Below are 19,335 nucleotides of genomic sequence, written 5' to 3' on the forward strand. Positions count from 1 at the left end.
ACACTGTAATGGTTAATTATGTCACTGTGGGAGCCGTAGCTTCATTTGTGTTGTATTCAAATAACCCTGCCCAGAGCCCAGGCAGCAACAGAGCAGGTTGTCTGTCTGGAGAAAAATGAAGGTCTTCTTTGTTTGGGGTTTTTTTAACAATATAGAGAAAAGGAAAATGATGAGCAGCCAATTACTGTGTTAAAACCATCTACCCTGACAGCACATCCGGTTCTAACAAGCCTCCTGTAACTTTGTGATTTTATTGGTAATTCCTGCTCATGATCTCCATCCCAGGGAAGCCTCTGTCCCCTTGGAGTCCCAGGGGGCATTGCCCCCTTGGCTGCCTTTTCCAGTACAGAACCCATTCTGCTGACCAAATCCCTGCTTTGTCCTTACTGTCAAACCCCCAAGGGATTTGCTGCTTTAAATTATTCCTCAAATGTGAATAAGAGCCCAGGAAAACATTCACTGAATGTTTTCCTGAAAAAACTGAAAATTATTTCACTGAATTCAGTGAAACTGAATTCACTATAATTGAAGTATTGCTGTAACTTTGTGTGAAAGAACTTACATGGTGCAATCCCTCAAGGACAAATAACCAGAAACCTCCTACTGGGAGACAGTTTTATACCAGTCTGGACCTGGAACTTGCCTATTTTGGGCTCTACCATGTTCTGGTTGAAGAAATCGAAACTTCCACATCTGCATCAGCTTCTGTTCTTTCTGTAAATCAACAGAGCTCAACAAGCCTGAGCACATGGCTCCATTGATTCCAAACAAGCCACCCAACAACACCTCCTCCGCATCTCATATCTCACTTTATTTTGAGTTCTTCTATTTAAAGCAGTCATGTTTTGCTAACTGGGGCCACCTCAGCAAAGATGCAGCAGGTTTTAGCCAGAAAACTGGGAGCTAGGGACCGTGGCATGTGTGCAAAGCCCTGCAGAGATTGAGCTCTCCCTGCAGAAATTTCCTCGCAATCTCGAGCTCCAGGTGCTGGGATGGTGTCCATGAGCTCCCTGGGCCCCGCTCCTGGGCTGGCACCTCCTGCAGCAGGAGCTGCCCACATGGTGTGTGACCCTTTTCTTGTCCTTCCCACGGTATCCAAGGAAGTGTCCCATTGCTGGACACCTCCATGGAGCTGCATCCTTTTTCTTAGCTCAGCCTCTCATCTTCTATGTGTTTTGGCTGAATCACTCAGCCTGGCTGGGGTTTCCAGAGCCCACAATATCTGCCCATGTCCCTCTCTCCTTTAGCCCTGGCTCTCTCCCTGCCATGGTCCCAGCCCTGCCAAGCTGCCTTTCTCCAGCACACTGGCTTGCTGCCCTCCAACCCTTCCCGCCGTCTGCTGTGTCCTTAGCTGTGGATTTGACACTGGTGGCTGGAGCCAGTTTTCCCTTCCCCAGTTCCCAAAGGAGTCATGTCCTGGGAAGGGCAGCCCACCCAGCACTCGGAGCAGAGTTTTCCAGGTGTGGGGTGCAGAGGGGCTGGGGGTGCAGGGAAGGGAGGAGGAACAGAGGGGCAGGAGCAGGGCTGGCTACCACCCCTGCCCCAGTGGTGAATGGGAGCCACCAGCTCAGGGACTGGGGACAGATGGGTGGAAGCAGAAGAAGGGAAAGGAGGAAAAAAACGTGGAATAGAGGGAAAGTGGGGAAATAAAGGGAAAGGGTGAAAGGAGAGGCAGGAACGGGGAAAGGAGGGAGGTGAGCGGGGGGTGGGGGGGAGAGAGAAAGAAGGGGTGGATGGAGGGGGAGGGAAGAAGGGGAGGATGGAGAAAGGGAAGGAGGGATGAAGGGAGGGAGGGAACGGGGACATGAAGGGGAGGGAGAGGTGGGCTGGCCCCGCCGGCGCCATGTGATGCCCTCTCCTCCCCGGGCTCTCCCGGCGCGGCGCGGAGCGGAGCATCCCCGGGGCCGCCGGCCGCGTCCCGCAGCGGAGCAGCGCCCGCGAGGCCGGTGAGTGCCGGGACCGGGATGGGGAGGGGAAGGCTGGGGCTCCTTCCCGTGTCCGGGCCAGGCTGCCCCAGGAACGGGGGGGAAACGGTCCAGGAGGTGGCTTCGTGGAGGTTCTGAATTGAATGTAAACCCCTGAAAGTTTAAAGCCGAGGGAAGAGGGATCTGGGTGCGGAGGCGCAGGGCTCAGGGCAGGTATCCCGGTGCTTTCCGTATTCCCCTTGGAGCGGGAACCGGCCGGGGGGGCGGCGCGGGCACCGCCCCGGGCAGCATCCGCCGCATCCCCAGCACGGTCCCGGAGCGCAGCGAACCCCGGCAGGCGCAGCCGGACCCGGCGAGGTGCCCAGGTGAGGTGCCCGTGTGCCCTGCCCGTGTGCCCTGCCTGGGGACCGGCACCACTCGGGCGGCGGCGTTTGGCTTCGCCCGATTCCTGACGGAAGCACCTTAGCACGAGGAAGCCGGAAAATCCCGGCGCTTCATCCCTGGGCTTTTCCCCTCCAGGCTGCTCAAACAGAGGCCATCTCTTGGGCACTGAGAGCATCCCCGTCCTCAGCGGCGAGTTTTGAACGTTTTGCTGAGGAGTGGATGTGTATTTTTCCCAGGGAATATAAAATCTGCGGGCAGTCAGGCTGTGAATGTTTTCCAGTGTAGCAAACCCCTTGGAGAGGGGAGTGTGAATTGAGCGAGGCTATCTGAGAAAAACCCGACCTGGTTCTTAAGTGAAGTGCCGGGGGGGTGAGGGGAAAGGCTGGATCATGTGTTATCATATGAACAGGGAACGGGGACATGGAGCCTGTCCTCACTCCTGCACGCGCTCCTTATTCACAGCCTGGGGAAGGTGACGAAATGTGAAATGTGGTGGTTCAGCCGCCGCGGCGAGCAGGGAGGGTCTGACACGTCCTTTGGCTCTTGATTAATTGCCGGGCATTTCATAAAACTTCATCAGCTCCTGACGCGGGATGCTTTTTGCAGCTTTTAGGGTTGGGGCTTCCAGGCACGGAGCAGCAGGAGCTCCTCAGGGGTGCCCGGGGAGCGGGTCTGACCTCGGCACCGCTGTCAGCACTGTGTCCCTTGTATGCCCCAAATCCCCCTGGGCGAGAGGAGGCCTCGTCGGAGCTCGTCGGTGCCTGCATGGTCCAGGTGAGACTTTGGAAGGGGCAGCGAGAATGGTGCATTCCCTGAAGATAGCACTGCTTCATCAAGACCACAGCAAAGGACTATTTCAGCTAAAAAAGAGCATTTCTGCTGAGTTTCCTGCAGCAGCAGGGAGTGCTGGTGGCATGACCCAGGCTGGCAGCTTTGCTGGAGGAGCATTCCCATGTTTCCATCACTGCTGCCCTTTGCTTTCACAAGTGCCTCGTGTCTGGGCTCCTTTCAGAGGCTCCTCTGCCGCTGTTTTAGAAGCACATTTCAGTCTGTCACGCCGTGACCCGGGTAAAAAGCCAAAGGGCAGGAGACTGACTCCCAGCAGCCCATCCTGTGCCATCACACCTTCCCCTCAGGCTGCTCCATGTGACATCCAGGGGACAGAAATGCCCCTGTGTGGGGGTTTCTCCGATCCCTTGCTGTGTTCTTGTAGCTGTTGAATATATTCATTGAGCTGAATGAATTCCCACCTGGCAGCATCCATAGCACAGCTTTTGCAGCTTCAGCTTTATTTATGGAGAGGGGCGGGAATATGAAATACAAAAGAGAAATAATGCACAAGCCTGCAGAGATTTCAATGGTATCAGCGAACTGTGCAAGGCTGGAGTGAGAACCGGGAGCTTTTCCTAAATCGGCTGGGAAGATTCAAACCCCCAGGTTTAACATGGCATTTTTAAAATAACATTTGACCTAGACCCCATCATCTAGTTATCCAGGGATCTTAATCTCACTGAAATTAAAGAGGGTTTGGGTTCTAGGTGTGTTCTAGAAAGATGGTTTGGAGTCAGGGTCACACTGATTTTTAAAGATGTATAGTCACAACTTCAGGTATTTGTAGTAAAATATTTACTGGCAAAATGTAGTTTGTCAAAGGACAACACGCATGCTATCAACAGGCTCAGGAAATGGGTTGTTACAGATGAGTAGAATTTGTGTGGGGTCGTTTAGGAAGACAGGAATTACAGTTTTTCTGTTATTAATGAGGGAGATATCATTGCTTATCAGTGAAAACCCTCGTTAGAGCAGTGTCAAGGCTGCACCAAGGGCATTATTGGAGCAGCACAGCAGATGCACCCACTGACCCAGGATGACTTCTGGATAATTCATTTTCCCACCCAGTGCCCATCCAGTGCTGCTTGGTGACATCCCCATCGGCAGGGAGCAGACTCAGGTCTGCCAGGGCAGGACCTGGCTCACTCTCAAAACCCTACAGGTGGCCCTGGCTTCTTCCTGGGAGACATGAAATGATTATGACAGATGTTCCTTCTCCCTGCAGCAGCTCTGGCTGGGAATATCAGGTCGGATGTAGGTGGCAGGAGAGGTGCTGGTGGGTGGGTGCCACAGGAACAAGAACCTGGTGGTACAAAGGGAATGGCAGAGGAGTGCAGGCAGAGACAAGGTACACACAGCCAGGCCAAGTTTCACCTGGGCATAGATGTTGGCCTGGGGGAAGGATGGAGAAGAGTGAGACCATTTCCTGCCTGTTCCCACAGACTTTCCCAGGATGTGGCTGCACTTCCCTGTGCTGAGCAGGACAGCTGAGCCCATGGTCTCCTGACCAGCTCATGGTGCCTGTGCCTGTTCTCAGGCTGCTCCATGTCATGCATGGGTTTTCCTGCCCTGTCTGCTGGGACGTTTACTGTTAAATACTGGAACTGGTAACAAATCTTGCTAAAATTTGGGTGGTAGAAAGTTTAATGCCTCCAGTGATGTATAAATATTTGTTAGGTACATTAATATTCCTGATTATTAAGCCCAACAAGCTGCACAAAGCAAAGACCTTTCCTATGTGAAAATGGGACCAAACTTTATTGGCTGCTCAGCATCAGACCTGAGGAGTTGTGCTTGAAGACATCACCAACAGCTTCCATGGAGCTGTGTCCCAAAATGCTTGAGCAAAGCCAGATGCAGCAGCTGCTGGCTTTGGTCACTGGGTTTAGTGGCAGCCACAAGTGTCACCAGGCTATGAAGTCGTTTGCAGGAGGTGTGGATGACACAGCCCTTGTGCGCTTTCTTTATGCCATCATTTCACCGCTCAAGGCTTTGCAGTACAACCGGTTCCTAAGCAGGGAAGAGGGAGTGCAATCTCCTGGCTAACAAGGCACTGCTCCCTGCTATCCATCATCTTTAATCACACCGAGGGCACATTGGGCAGGCTGCACGGTCTCTGCAGCCGTGGCCAGCACGTGCAGCCTGCCCAGTGTGCCACTTGTCTGCAGCCCTCAGTGCTCGGAGAGCCCAGGGCCCTCGGGGGCTTTCTGCCTTTCATTTATCACTCTGAAAATGTTCGTAAAACCCCTCCAGCTGCCAGCACTGGCAAGAAGAGTGGGAGTGGAGGAAGAGCTGTGGTTTCCTGTCTCCCCAGCTCAGGTACCCACTGACACAGGGGAGTGCAAGAGCCTTAATTAGCTCTTGATGCTATTGTTACCTCCCAGCATGCTTAATTTAGCTCAAGCTGGCATGCACTGATCGTTCAGGGGAAAAGAAGGAACCGAGGGTGTTGGCCCCTCTCTGCTGAGCAGCCTCAGCTCCTGAGCCTGAGCTTTACCTGGGGCTTTTCGTAGACCTTCTGCCGCAATAAAAGTTTATAGCCCAGACACATTTCATGCACAGCTCTTGAGGTGCTTACACTGAATTTGGGGGCTCTGCTCACACCCACTTCCGTTTAAAATAACATCAATATCTTACAGAAGAGGTGCTTGACTACTTCAATCATTACCCGCCTTGCTGCTGGAAGGACACAGAAACCTTGAAAAGCTGCAAGAAAGAGGATTATTCTCCCCTTTTAATCTACAAGGCTATTGTAGGACTTTGTGCCAACTTAAATGATACTTGGAAGTGAAAAAGGACCGGCTATTAAAGCCTTAATAGCCCACCAGAGCAGCCCAACCTCGGTGCTGCAGTGAATGGATGTGCACAGCTGAGCCAGCTGCTCTCCGTTATCCCTGGGTCTGTCCCAGAGGAGAGCAGAGGGAAGCACAATGCTGCAGCCTGAACAGGGTCACTGGATCGCTGGGTTTCTGCAGTTCATGTGTTTGGGATCTAAAGCACGAGCCATAATGTACCTCAGGCAGAGGTTAATGGGAAGGCACCACTCCCATGGCAGTGAGATTTCTGCAGCTCCTCTAGCACAGTCCCCAGCTGGTTTGCTTTGCAGCATTAGATATTTCCCTCTTTTATTTGGCTTTTGCAGCTCTTTGTAGGGTATTGAAACCAGCAGTTTGACTCAGGTCCCTGACTGTGAACATTCTAACACACTGTGAGTAGGAGAATTCTGTGTCAGATTTGGAGGAGAGAGAGGACATTGGGAAGGGCTCTGCAAAGGACACGGCTCAGCTATTGTTAGGGTTGTAAACTTTGAACAGAATATATATAGGTTAGACCTGGAGAGCTGGACCTGGGGGTGTGGGCAATACTGCAAGCTCAGAGCTTTAGCTCGTGTTTCCCTCTTGAGAAATGCACTTTGTGTAATGCTTTTCTACAACACCCCAGGGTAGGAGCTGCTAGCACATGAATGCAGAGACCTGCCTGCCGTCTGCCTGTCCCTGTGTCCCAGCTCCCTGCAGCCCTCCTGCGAGTCGGTCAGAGGGGGAGAGCTGAGGCTGTGCCCTCTCTTCAGGTCCTGCCTGTTTCCAAAGCCATCCCCGTTCCAGCTCCTCCCAGACCATCCAGCAGCTGAAGCATCCATCAAGGACCCTCATCCTTACAGCTGATCTGCCAGAACTGCTCTTCCCACCTTAAGCCCCATCACAGGGGCTCCACTTGCCAAAGCATCACTTCCGCTGGGGTTAACGGAGGTAAGAGCCTGAAACACCAAGGAAAAAGGAGACACGTGGGTGGGATGGGTTCTATAAAAGTTTTGTGGGGGATATCTGTGGATCCAGAAGGACCACGTGAATGAGACTGACTGTACACACATGGGCTGTGCCAGCAGCGTGTGAACCAGGACCATCAGGGCTGTTTGGTCCATGATTTTATTTGCTGGAAGTTGCTGGCTTCATCCAAAGCCATTAGTGTGAAAGAACTGGAGCAGAGCCATCACTCCAGCAAGTGCAGCAGTGTGGCAGAGGTGGCCTGTTTGGGAAAGGGTCTGGTGTGAGCGCTGGGGTGGGAAATAAATCTCATTTGCTGCTCCTTTGACCTTGGGAATATCATTTGATCTCCTTATACTTGGTGCTGGAGCTGAGGTGGGCTCAGTTATCAGTAACAACTCTCTCTGCAAACCTGACCCAGGCAAAAGGGCAGGGTTTGAGCAGTCCACAGCAAAAAGGCTGGTGTGGGATAAAGAAGGAGAGGGAAGTGGGTCAGCCTTGGGGATTCAAGTTATTCTCTACAGCATATCCATCACTCTTGCGCTGCCATAGCAGGATTTTTTCACCAAACTGTAAAAAATAACTGGCAAGAAATGAAGCACAGGAAGTGCTAGGGAAAAGAGGACTTCTCAGAAAAATTATGTAAGACAAGTTTAAGAGAGAAAATCCCAAGTAATCTCATTACCAAAACCAGTCAGCGGTGAGCCTTGCAGTGTGTGAGCTCACACATCGTTTCTTACTGATTATTTATCAGGTGTTCCTTTTGTGTGATGACAAGCACAAAATTAATAGGTTTGTTATTGCTGTGGCTCAATCTAGGCTTAAATAACTCATAACCAGCCTTCTTTTCATTCATTTGTTTATTTTTAAATCCTCCCTGGAGAGCCTGTGAGCCCAGTGTGCCCATTGATCCAGCGCTGCCATGTCTATCCGTCAGTAATGGCAGCGCCACGCTGCTGCTCCCAGCTGAGGGGAAGCTTTCAGCCCAGTATTGATCCCTTTGAAGTTTGTTTGCTTGTAGTCACAGTTACAAGCCCTTGTTCAAACTGCCATGAGATGGGCTGTTTTATTTCTTAATATCAGGCTAAACCTCCTCCACATCAAAAGGATTTATTTCTTAATTTTTCCAACAAGTATTTTCTCTCTCAGAAACTGAGCTGACATTTCTGTGTGACACTAATGCAGCTCTTAAAGCTGCCTGGTGTATTTCTGTCTCCACATGTGCCAGTGGAGGTGGTAGGTGCCAGCAGCCCAGGACAGGGCACCTGGGAACGCTGTGGAACAGCTCCAACCCATATCCTCTGCGGAAATTTCCTTCTCAACGTACCAGTGCAGGATTCACTGCTTTTCCCTGCAGCCATCCCTGCTCTCTTCAGCTACTCTATGGAACCAGAGCAGCCCTGTGTTCCTCTCCTGCCTGCAGCACACCTTTTCCAAGCTTCAGAAAGGACTGTTCCTTCCCAAGCAGTAATTCCAAAACCAAAACTATCCTTCCCGGTTGCCCGGTTTTCCAGGTCAGGTTTGTGGAGCTGCTTCTCCTGCAATCCCAGATGGAGCTGTGGGTGCTGCCCTCACCATCTCCTCCTCTTCCTCTCCTCAGCTGTGGTTAAAGTCATCTCCCCATGTGCTCCTCACACCAGTCCAACTCTCTCTGCCAACCCACAGAGCACCAGTTCAGCTGGGCTCAGGCTGCATCCTGCACACCCTGTTTTGGAACTGAAGCATTTGCACCCTTTGGGTGTTCCATGAGCTCACTGGGATCATTCTATTTCACCAGGGTTATTAACAACCAAATCAGCCTTTTCTGGATTTGCACCTGAGGGAGCCAGGGTGAGTTGTGCTGTCTGAAGGAGAGAGTGCAGTGGTGGCCTCGGCACAGTCCTGCCTGCCTGAGCACTGCCAGCTCTGAGAAGTTTTGTTCTGAAAGAGCTGCTCTCCTTGACCTATTTTATTTTTTTTGCCCATATCCATGGCCTGTGTTGTGTCCTGAGAAAGGGATCACACTGCTCGAAGGCCCTTTATTTTTAGCCAGCCCAATTTCTTGTTGCAGCTTAGTGGGGGCTGGTCCTTTCAGTTCAGCTCCATCACAGCTCACGCTCTCCTGCATTTGATTGCTCCTACCCAGGTCCCTGATGTTCTTTGTACATCCATTGCTTACTCGGTGGGTTTCCTACTCCCCTTTCACCAGCTTCATTCCTTCTCCTTTATGTTCTGCTCAGCCTCTCCCACTACTCCAGATCCATGGCTGAATCTCTGATTTCCTTTGGCCCTTGGCTTGCAGCATGGACCAGGCATCCACAGCCACAGGCCACCAGGCTTGTCCTGGATCTCAGCACCCCTCCACAAACAAACCCTTCCCTCCCATCTGCTCTGATAACCTTGGCAGTGCTTCTCTTCCTCCCAAATGTCAGGAAATTGGAAATGATGCCACATAAAAATCAATGGCTTGGCCCTGCTCTTTCTGCCTTTACCCAGGGCAGGAGGGAGCTGCTGTTTTCTGGTGAGCTCAGAGCAGTGATTTATTGATGTGACCCTTCCTGTCCAGGCAGTTGACCAGTAATATATTCATTTTTATCAGCCCATCCATGTAACCCAGAGCAGCGGTTTGTGCTTGGCATTAGGTCACAGATGTGGGCTCAGAAATCTGGCCAGGATATTTTCTTTCTGTGACTGTGCAGCAATAGGTAAGGACTTACTCCTAGATCTGGGTGAACTGTGTTAGAAACAATACTCATTTCATTTCCCAAAGGGTTCAGGCCTAGCAAGGGCCATGTGCAGCTTCCATCAGAAACTGTTTCTCCAAGGCAAGGAGAAATTCATTATAAGGACAGCAGATTACATTGCAGACAGCCCTTATTATTCTCCGGACTACTACCAGAAGACACAGTGTGATCGAAGGAGCAGGAACAGTTCTAAGGTTCTATTTCTTGGAAATCTTTGGGGCTCAATTAATTTAATTTAAAATCCAGCTCCTGTTGGAAACCAAACAGCCATAGGAAGCATAACACAATTGATAAAGGTCATTGTGAACTAAATCCTTCCTGATAATCAAGCCAGCTCCTGTTGTTGTCCTTGAAAAACCTTTCACTTGGGAACCCTGTGAATTCTCCAGGCATTGGACCTGGGGAAGGTTTGTTTCAAGCAGACATTCTGCACCATCCCTGCCCCTGTCACAACAGGCTGGATGCTATGTGCCAGCGAGGCAGTAATAGGCATCAGTCTCTAATGTATCCGTGATTTCATGGAGATTGAAGTGTGAGAGGAAAAAGGAATGAGGCAATTGAGAGGTGCAGCTCTGACGCCCGACCCCTGCCCCTGCTGCTCGTGTCACACCAACAGAAATGAGACCAAATGGGTCTATTTTCCAGTGCCTGATGTTGGTGGACAACAAATCACAGGAAATACTTCATTATTTCCCTCTGAGTGGCTTTATCTGGACCTTCACACACTCCCTACTATGATTTTTGGCTCATTATTAACGAAAATGTGCAGGGAGGATGGTTGTTGATGATACATGAGCCAAGAATAGATTCCAGTTCCTTTTACCATTTTGGCACCAAAATGCCAAGAGGGATGAGACACCCTGTAGTAAATGCTGTTCATTTTGAGGCAGCAACTAGAAAATATGGCTCTGGCTGAGCTAGGGAAAAGAATGGATGAGCCAGAGGATCTGTGTTTTGGCTGTTTGATTGCTGAATCCAAAGGGAATCTATAGAGATGGGAAATGGCATATTTCCTGGAAATGGCAGGTGCAGGGCTGATGTGCTTCTCTGCCCCATAACCACCAGTTTCTTCTTTAGCTGCTGCCTCCTAATTCTTCAGAGAAAAAAGAATCTGAGCATCCTCTCAACACTTCATTCCTTGCTCCCCTAGCAGGGAGGTATTCCTCCTGGGAACACATCCTACTTTTCTTTAGCTGAGGGAAGCATTAAATAACAACACTGAAAATGAGGCTGGTTAGCAAAGCCAAAGGTGGAGGGAAAGCTTGCAGGACTGTGAGCTGGAGCACTTGCTTGGGCTGTCTGGAGACAGCAATCCCCTTCCTGTAGGCTGGAACCTTCTGGGAAAAGGCAAAGTGTGAACACAGGAAGAGCCAATTCCTTAATTTCATATGGAAGAGAATTGTCAAAGCTGTTGCAGCCTTGAGGGTGCAAGTACATCTGCTTCCTACCAAGATGTACTTGCCTGCTTTGGACTTGGGGTCAGATGCAATAATTAAAGACTCTCTCTCCCTCTCTCACTCAAGAATTTGATTCTCTTCCAGCAGCATTCCCTGCTCTTCTCTCTTATTGCTGCCCAGAGCAGTGAGCTGGAGGGGCACACAGACCTTGGATGTTGCATCTGTTCAGTAAGTGCCATTCTTTGGACTCCACAGTAACTACAAGTTTCCTTAATGTTAATCCAAATGAAACTGCTGCAAATCCAGCCCAGGACAGGTGTGGGGAGCTGTGGATTTGGGAGACAGAAGTGCTGGGGATGGGCACTGCAAGAGCTCAGACCTCCCCAGAGTGCTGGAGCAGCAAGAAACCTCTCTCAGCATCATCTATTCGCTTACATCATGAGGGAATTATAGTACAACATTATCCTTGGAGGCTTTCAGGTGTAAAAGTACAAACTGTGAGGACTTTTGACATCTCTGAGTGTCACTGTAAGCAAGTGAGAATTAATATATTTGCATCTGAGGCACTAGAAAAAATCACCCTCATCCAGTCTGCTCGGCCGTGTTGGAACAGGGAGTTGTGATCTCCTGAGCCAGGCAGAATTTGTGTCTGTGATTTAATCACTAAACCCACCACCTTTACTGCAGTGATAACAGCAACAGTACTTCTCTTCCAAACAGTCTGTTCACCAAGGGAACACAGGAGTGATGGAGCCACTCATGAGGGTGTGAAACAAAGCTAGTGCAGTTCTAAAGGGAGTCCAAGGAAGATGCAGCCTGCTTCTCGAGTCAGTAGCTTTTGTTGTCTAGCTGGATTTAGATTTTTTTTCTTTATTTCTTGCAGTGCTGAATAGCAGCAAAATGTGCCTTGGAAAATATACATGACACGGCACTTACCTGTGATTCATTCTGCCTTTATAACAGCAGTCAGCAGCACTATCTGCTCCTTGCTTCTCCACACAAGACCATCTCTCACACATCTTTTTCCTTCTTGCTCTTATCCCTTTAATCTTTTGTTGCTGTGGTTTTTTTCCCCCCCCCTCCATACTAATTTAACTTTTTCTCCACTGCACCAAGATCTCTGATTTCTGGTGCTATTTTATCAGTCTGCAGGGCATCATAGGAACTGCTAATTTCCTCAAAGTAGCAAATGTGCAATAAAATAAAAACAATAAAAAAGAGATGACATACATAAGTGACATGGGGGTGAGGGAAGTTTCTCCTGTAATGTTTGCCCAAGGCCTGGCTGCAGCTCTCTGTCCCCATTTCCGCACCTCTCTCCAAAGCACAAGGTGGGAGTGGGTAGGGAGGGTACTGGCAGCTCTGGCAAGAGCAATAAAAAAAAAGGCAGATTATTATGTCATGCCACTCTGCTTCGGGTTGTTTGATGATGTCATAAACACAGCATGGCTTTTGCAAAATTAGCATGATCTCCTAGTGGGTAGATCTACCCTGGAAGTGGAAAAATGGCAACGTTGGAGGGGAGTGGGATGGTGATGGGAGCTGCTCAGGGTTGGGGGATGGCCTAGCAGTTATGAGCAGCTTTGTTGATCCCTGAGTGCGGTGTCTGTGATCCTCAGCAGCTCCTGTGCCAGGGACTGGCAGCGCTTGATAAGGCTCTGAGCATAGATAAGTTGCTGTGGTTCAGCTCCGTCCTTGGGGGGATCAGTGCCAGCTCTGGCTCGAGCAGCAGGAATTCACCTGCAGCAAATCCAACACAAGCCAAGGAGCTGCTCCCGGCCTGTCCATGCTGTGCCATTCCCACATCCCAAGCCGCGGGTCGGCACGGGGCGGCAGTCGGGTGGGATTTGGTTCAAACTCTCCGTCTGTCAGTGATTGTTCTAATGGCTCCTTTCAGCTCAGCCTACACAAGCAATTCAGGGCAGAGCTTTGGCACCCCTGCTCCCCGTGCCGAGGGCTCCTCCCGTGTCCCGCAGCTGCTCCCAGGCCCTCGATGCTGTTGGGAATGAGCGCCTGCAGCAGGAAGGCGCTGACCCTGCTCAGCAGCGTGTTCGCCGTCTGCGGCCTCGGCCTCCTGGGCATCTCCGTCAGCACTGATTACTGGCTCTACCTGGAGGAGGGCATCGTCCAGCCCCAAAACCAGACAGCCGAGATCAAGCTGTCGCTGCACTCAGGGCTCTGGAGGGTCTGCTTTCTGGCAGGTATGGTCTCCCAGCCAAAAACATCCCCTTGGTTTGTTGTGTGTCAGTGCCAGTTAGCAGGAAAGGGGCAAGAAAAAGGGGATTTTTAGAGGCTCCACCCATCTCTGCTTCCAAACTCAGGCACAACCTTTGGCAAGCAATATCATTGCCTCATGCCCGACTTTAACAGTCATGCAGCTCCTTTAACAGTCCAAAGCATAAATGTGCCTTTGCATACAGGCTTTGGTGAGTTTGCTGCTGCCCTGCCAGACCCCCTGCCCTGTTCCAGAGCTGCAGCCATGATGCCTTGGGCAGCAGCTAAAAACTTTCCATTTCATCCCTGCAAAATTTAGATTCAGGTCAGCTGGACCATTCCCTCTGTCTGTGCCAAGTTTGATGAAGCAACTTGGCTGCAGGGACAAAGTTGAATAGAACCCAAAGGGAATGGGAATCTCAGTGTGACCAATCTGAAATGTCACAAAGTTTCAACCGCTTTGGAAAAGTCAGGGGAGAAGTGAGGAGCTCTGATATCGCCCCTGGGGTGACCTTTAACCCTCTGGCTTCAGGATTCACATTTTTATCTGTCTGCCGCAGGTGAGGAGCGTGGCCGGTGCTTCACCATCGAATATGTGATGCCCATGAACATCCAGCTGACATCTGAATCCACAATCAATGTCCTGAGTAAGTGGTTTGGTGGGGTTCCACCCTTTACATCCTGCAAAGCATTAAGGGTTCACTAAGGAACCTCCCCAAGAAATCCCATTTGTGTCCTTGCCAAAGAAGCTCTGAGTTCCTCGACAGTGCTGCCACGCAAGGATGCAACTACATTTTTTACTATGGGAATTACCCAGTGTGCTCCTAAGCTTTTGGGGACATCCCTTTCTAATGGCAGGATGCCCCTGGAGGCTCTAAGCTGTACAATTTCACTGTCACTGGCTATTCAGCACTAATGTTCATCGCAGTGTTTGGCTTTTTAGTCTCCTCTCCGTAATTTGCAGCTGTTTTTATTCCCTAGCAATTTTGCCCATTATATCGCAAGATGAATTAAGGATGGAGTGTCACAACTCTCATGATGAATTCTGCAGTCATTTCTGATTTAATAAACAGAAGTGTTCTGCAAACAACCAGTGAAGCTAGAGAAAAATGCAGGTTCTGATGGTTTCCTATGCAACACTCCACACAGGAACCCTCAGAAATGCAAACACCATGGAGGTGAGACACTGCCACAGTGCCCAGAGATTCTGTGGATGCTCCATCCCTGGAAGTGTTCAAGGCCAGGTTGGATGGGGCCTGGAGCAACCTGGGACAATGGAAGGTGTCCCTGCCATGGCAGAGAGCTGGAACGTAAGGTCCCTTCCAACCCAAACCATTCTATGATTCCATAATTCTATGTTTTACTCAGCTCATTAGCAAGGAGAGAAACCCAGACAGAACATGGTCCGAGCAGGAGAGCTGGAGCCCTCTCACCCAGCTAAGCCCATTTCTTGCACTATTTAGGGAATACTAACCTGTTTTCACTTCCCTCTGCTCCTCTCTCCACAGAGATGATTCGCTCAGCCACCCCCTTCCCTCTGGTCAGCCTCTTCTTCATGTTCATCGGCTTCATCCTGAGCAACATTGGCCACATCCGGCCTCACAGGACCATCCTCGCCTTCGTCTCAGGGATATTCTTCATCCTGTCAGGTGAGCTTTGCAAGCCAGGTTTTTTCCTGACAGCCCTTGAGCATGGAGCTCATTTGCTTCGGTAGCTGCTGGTGCTCTCCTAAGCTGCCCTGGTGACTCTTTGTTGGAGTCATCACTCCCAGCTCAGCCCCACAGCCTGATCAGCCTTTGTGGGATGGATGCAGAGCTCATTTGTGGAAATGAGGGGAAAGGCCCCCACCACTCGTGCAGGAGCAGGTGCTGGGGGAGAGGATGCTTCTCGTGGAACATCAGTCACAGGAGAGATATGCAACTTCAAACTGCTCAGTTGGGCTGTGTCTACATGAGAAAAGTGAATGTTTTATTTATGGTGTTGTGCAAATGCTAAACAAATAGCTGTGACAGCTGAGCTTTGAAGCAGCTCCTACTGGAGCCAGCTCCCTCCTCCCAGTGCACACAGACTTCCCTGAACAGGGAATGTTTGACTGGAATGAGAGGAGTGCTCTGGGTTAGTGCAGCAGGAGTGCAGCTCCTTTACCCAGCCATTACAAGCACACTCCCACAATTTTTTTACTTTCCCCCAAAAGTCAGGCCTTCAAGAAGGTGCTTCTTCAGTAGCTTCATCCCTGATGTGTTCCCCACTGTCCTTCTCCAGGTCTGTCACTGGTGGTGGGGCTGGTCCTCTACATATCCAGCATTAATGACGAGATGCTCAACAGGACCAAGGACTCGGAGTCGTTCTTCAATTACAAATATGGGTGGTCCTTTGCCTTCTCTGCCATCTCGTTCCTTCTCACAGAGGTACTGCATCCCTGCAACAAGTGCATCCCATTCCCAGGAGTGGGCAGACTGAGGCTTTTTGGCAAAAAGAGGGCTCAGATGGGGTTTAAGGGAGGGCTGTGAGGGCAGAGGGGTAATGCCTAGCATGAAGGGGACGTATGGGGGGACAGACCCACTCTGGAGCACTAGTGGGGCATTTGATCACAATTTGATGCTGAGCATGAAAAGCAGAGGAGGAGATGTGGTTGTGCCACATTATTTACTGCACAGATCCAAGGCATGGGGCAGGGAAGTAATGGCCCTCGGGTGCTTTTGAGCATCAGCAGCAGTGCAAAAAAAGGCAATTTCTATTTTGTCCTGTTTGGGTGGTGGTGCAGAAGGCAGCCATGGGCAGGGAGGGCCTCAGGCCGTGTCTCTGTCCCGCAGAGTGCCGGGGTGATGTCTGTGTACCTGTTCATGAAGCGCTACACGGCCGAGGACCTCTACCGACCCCACCCTGGCTTCTACCGGCCCCGCTTGAGCAACTGCTCCGACTACTCAGGGCAGTTCCTGCACCCAGACACGTGGGGACGGGGCCGCAGCCCCTCGGACATCTCCAGCGAGGCGTCCCTGCAGATGAACAGTAACTACCCAGCCCTGCTCAAGTGCCCCGACTATGACCAGATGTCCTCGTCTCCCTGCTGAGCCCCGCCGGCCCCGCGCCCACTCCGATGGTCGCCACATCCCGACTCCGTTTGTCTTTTTTTAGGCCACTCTTTCAGGCCAATTCTCTATTTATAGGAGCGTAAATATAACCAGAGAGATTGGTTATATAACCAGTAGTGTAACCTAGAGAATTGGGATATATCCCTTTCTTTGTTTTTTGGGTTGTTTTATTCCTCCCTGCATAACTAAGAATCTCTCCAAAGTCCTCTTCTCTCAGCTCATCCCGCTGAGCAAACAGCAGTTCTGCCTGGGGGATAAATCCAGGGCTGGACTCGAGAGCAGGAAAAAGAAAATAGAGTAGAACTAAGGAAAAAACGGTGTATTTTTTTGGTGTAGATAGGTAGGCTGCTACAGTTTGTGTATTCAACTGTATCATTGAATTCTGTATTTACTGGCCTGAGTGCCAGCAGGCATAAAAGATTCGTATAACTTTCCAAGAAGTAACCAGCATTAGAAAAATAGAAATTTCATCTCGACTGAACGCTTACTGATTGGTATCTCTCACTGCTGGATATCACTTCCAACCAGGCTGGAATGGGAAATAGCCATCCTTCGATGAGATCTCATCAGGCTTGGACATGAGCAGGTTGTTGTTCCTCTGTGGCCACTTGCAAACTGTTGCTTAAAAATCCCATGTTAGACTGGAGGCACCCTGGGGTGCTGAGCTTCAGGGGTGGCTCCAGCACCCAAATTTCCTCTGCCATCCTACAGACAGGAGGTCTGAAGTGTCAATGGGAGAATTTCAGTGCAGCATTGAGTGGAAAACAACCTACAGCTTTCCCATGGGAAACATTAAGTGAAGGATTTAGGAAAAATTGTGGCCAGAAGTTATTTCAATGAAAGGCAAGATCCCAAACTGGTGTAAAGTGATGTAGCTGAGATCAATGATACAAGTCCACTGCTGCAAAGTAGTTGGCTTATATTACATTTTGGCAAGAAAATGGTATTTTTGCTGCTTTTGTGTGTGTGTACATAAACTTTATTTTGAGGTTTTAAGTTTTAAAATTTCATTTGATGCTTTGGCATTTTGGCCCTAGCCAGCTGCCAGGGGAGAGCATCACTGGTGGAAAACAAAGGGCAGGGAAGGAAAAAGCTGTGATCCCTTGTGTGAGCCCCAGCTTGTCGCCTTGCAGGAGAAAGAGCTTTGTCCAAACTTTATTTCTGTTCTTGTTATTTTAAACCATTCTGAAAATTTCCCTTCTGCAAAACAAAACTGTCTGGGGATTTGTAGTATATTTGAGCTTGTTTTGTCTTACTGTTAATTAAAAGAAATAGAATATACACAGTTTTAACCTCATTTGTAGCACACTGTGTAATGAATGTTGCACCTCTTCGTTGTTATTATTTAATATTATTATCTATTATTTGCTATTAAATATTTATTATATATAAACTCCTCCAAAGTAGGGGCCAAGTCCTGGTGCAGCACCACTGTTTGCATCCATTATAACACCCATTCCACAGGACATCGCTGCAGGAGTATATCCAGCCAGCTCTGGAACAGGATTATTCCTCCCCAGTTCCTCCAGATAAGCAAGTAATGCATCTCTAGTTATATCTGGGTAGACTCCTGATTTGTAAAATTTTAAAATCAGGGCATCTTTTTGTAGACACAGTTCTATTTACCCTCAGTTTCTGTATGACCCACAAACATGACCCTCTCACTTAAGTCCCTGTTTTTAAGTGACAGGTTGGCTGCTGGGAAGGTTCAAGCACTAAAGCACAACCCAGCCCCACCATCGAGAAACAAATCTGCTGTCCCTTACCTGGCCCAGACTGATAAACCATCAGTTTTTCATCAGGATCTCCATATTCAGTGTGAATTTGGCTCCAAAAAAGCACTGTAGTTCACAAGCAATCATTTTGAGTTTCCCAGGGCCTGGTCTGGTTTGCTGGGCTTGATGCTGGTGATTTTTGGTGGCTCAAAGGCTATTGCCTCTGCATGTTGCCCTTGATGGATCCTTATATTCTCAGTCCTTCTTGGGAGGGAGATGTTTAGGATCACCAAAACTGCTGATGCCCAGAGGCACAAGGGCTCTCCCATGGCCACACTCCTGCACACTGGGGAGTGATCTTGTGGATTAATCCTGTGCAGTATCATGAGATGTCCCTGTCCACAAGTGGAATTTTCCTTTGCACTGATTAAACACAGAATTATTCATTTTATAAATTAAAATGTTTGCCTATACAAGTAGGAGAAATTAGAAAAACTTCATGGCTTCCTCAAGGCCCCAGAAGGTTTAGCAGAGTCTAGGGGTGAATTAGAAAAGTAATTATTTTAATTCATTGGACAGATTCATTGAAGAGATTCTCATCATGTGGCTGCTTTGTGAGCCTGGGAGTTCACACATTCACTTAGTGAGCACAAGTGCAGGACTGCCAGAAGAAATCTGTTAAAATAAATGTTTGCTGCTAGTTCAGTAAATGCATATTTTGGGTAGGAAAATGTGGTGTTTGCAAAGCATCGGCAGCAATGGTTGTGCCTCTGGGTGCTGTTCTGTCCCTCCCAAAGTGCCTGGTGTGGCAGCAGCTCTCTATATGGATGGCTGTGGGCCTCTTAATGCAGTTAGCACACCTTCATGGACTGTGGAGAAACTTTTCCAGAGCCTTTGATCCTGGTAGACGTGACCTGGGTGAGGAGCCGGGGAGAGCCCAGCCACCTGCCAGGCCCACCTGTCCCAAGAACCACCCTGGAGCCGCAGTTCTCCAAGCAATAACTGCTTAGTAAATACATGCAGCACCCCCTTAGGACACCTATTAATAATTTTATCACCTCTTCCAGCATGGTTTCACCCCACATCTTTCCTTCTTGATGAATAACACTCAGTCACCTCCTTCAGTCTTTCTCCTGCCCACTTCAGTGATGGCCTTTCACGGTGTTCTGTGTCTGGTGCTTTGACTGCAAATAAAGAAAAAGTGGAGTTTGAGGGTAAGCTACCAATTAAATTAGAGGTTTTACCCCTATGAGTCCTTAAATTCACCCCATGGGATGAGCCAAGCCTCCCCCA

General features: G+C 49.6%; 1 protein-coding gene across 7 annotated transcripts; it reads left to right on the top strand.

Annotated features, from left to right (window-relative positions):
* Window positions 1-1,820: 1,820 nt before the first annotated feature.
* On the top strand, window positions 1,821-17,624 carry CACNG5 (calcium voltage-gated channel auxiliary subunit gamma 5). 7 transcript variants are annotated; one of them, XM_048324136.1, is made up of 8 exons: window positions 1,821-1,946; window positions 2,916-3,083; window positions 6,582-6,886; window positions 12,919-13,222; window positions 13,796-13,882; window positions 14,744-14,884; window positions 15,498-15,643; window positions 16,049-17,624. In XM_048324136.1, exons 4-8 carry the CDS (start codon window positions 13,015-13,017, stop codon window positions 16,304-16,306), a joined length of 840 nt encoding a protein of 279 aa, XP_048180093.1. In that variant the 5' UTR covers window positions 1,821-1,946; window positions 2,916-3,083; window positions 6,582-6,886; window positions 12,919-13,014; the 3' UTR covers window positions 16,307-17,624. The 7 variants fall into 7 exon arrangements, with proteins under 7 accessions (XP_048180093.1, XP_048180094.1, XP_048180095.1 ...); XM_048324137.1 differs by having other exon boundaries at window positions 6,709-6,886; XM_048324138.1 differs by lacking the exon at window positions 2,916-3,083 and adding an exon at window positions 11,166-11,249.
* The last annotated feature ends 1,711 nt before the right edge of the window (window positions 17,625-19,335 follow it).

This window comes from Corvus hawaiiensis, chromosome 19 (assembly GCF_020740725.1).
Source record: "Corvus hawaiiensis isolate bCorHaw1 chromosome 19, bCorHaw1.pri.cur, whole genome shotgun sequence".
Taxonomy (NCBI): domain Eukaryota; kingdom Metazoa; phylum Chordata; class Aves; order Passeriformes; family Corvidae; genus Corvus; species Corvus hawaiiensis.

Coding starts and splice junctions, on each gene's coding strand:
- CACNG5 (XM_048324136.1), top strand. CDS start 13,015: ATGCTGTTGGGAATGAGCGCCTGCAGCAGGAAGGCGCTGACCCTGCTC. Junction 13,223..13,795: donor GAGGGTCTGCTTTCTGGCAG/GTATGGTCTCCC, acceptor TGTCTGCCGCAG/GTGAGGAGCGTGGCCGGTGC. Junction 14,885..15,497: donor GATATTCTTCATCCTGTCAG/GTGAGCTTTGCA, acceptor GTCCTTCTCCAG/GTCTGTCACTGGTGGTGGGG.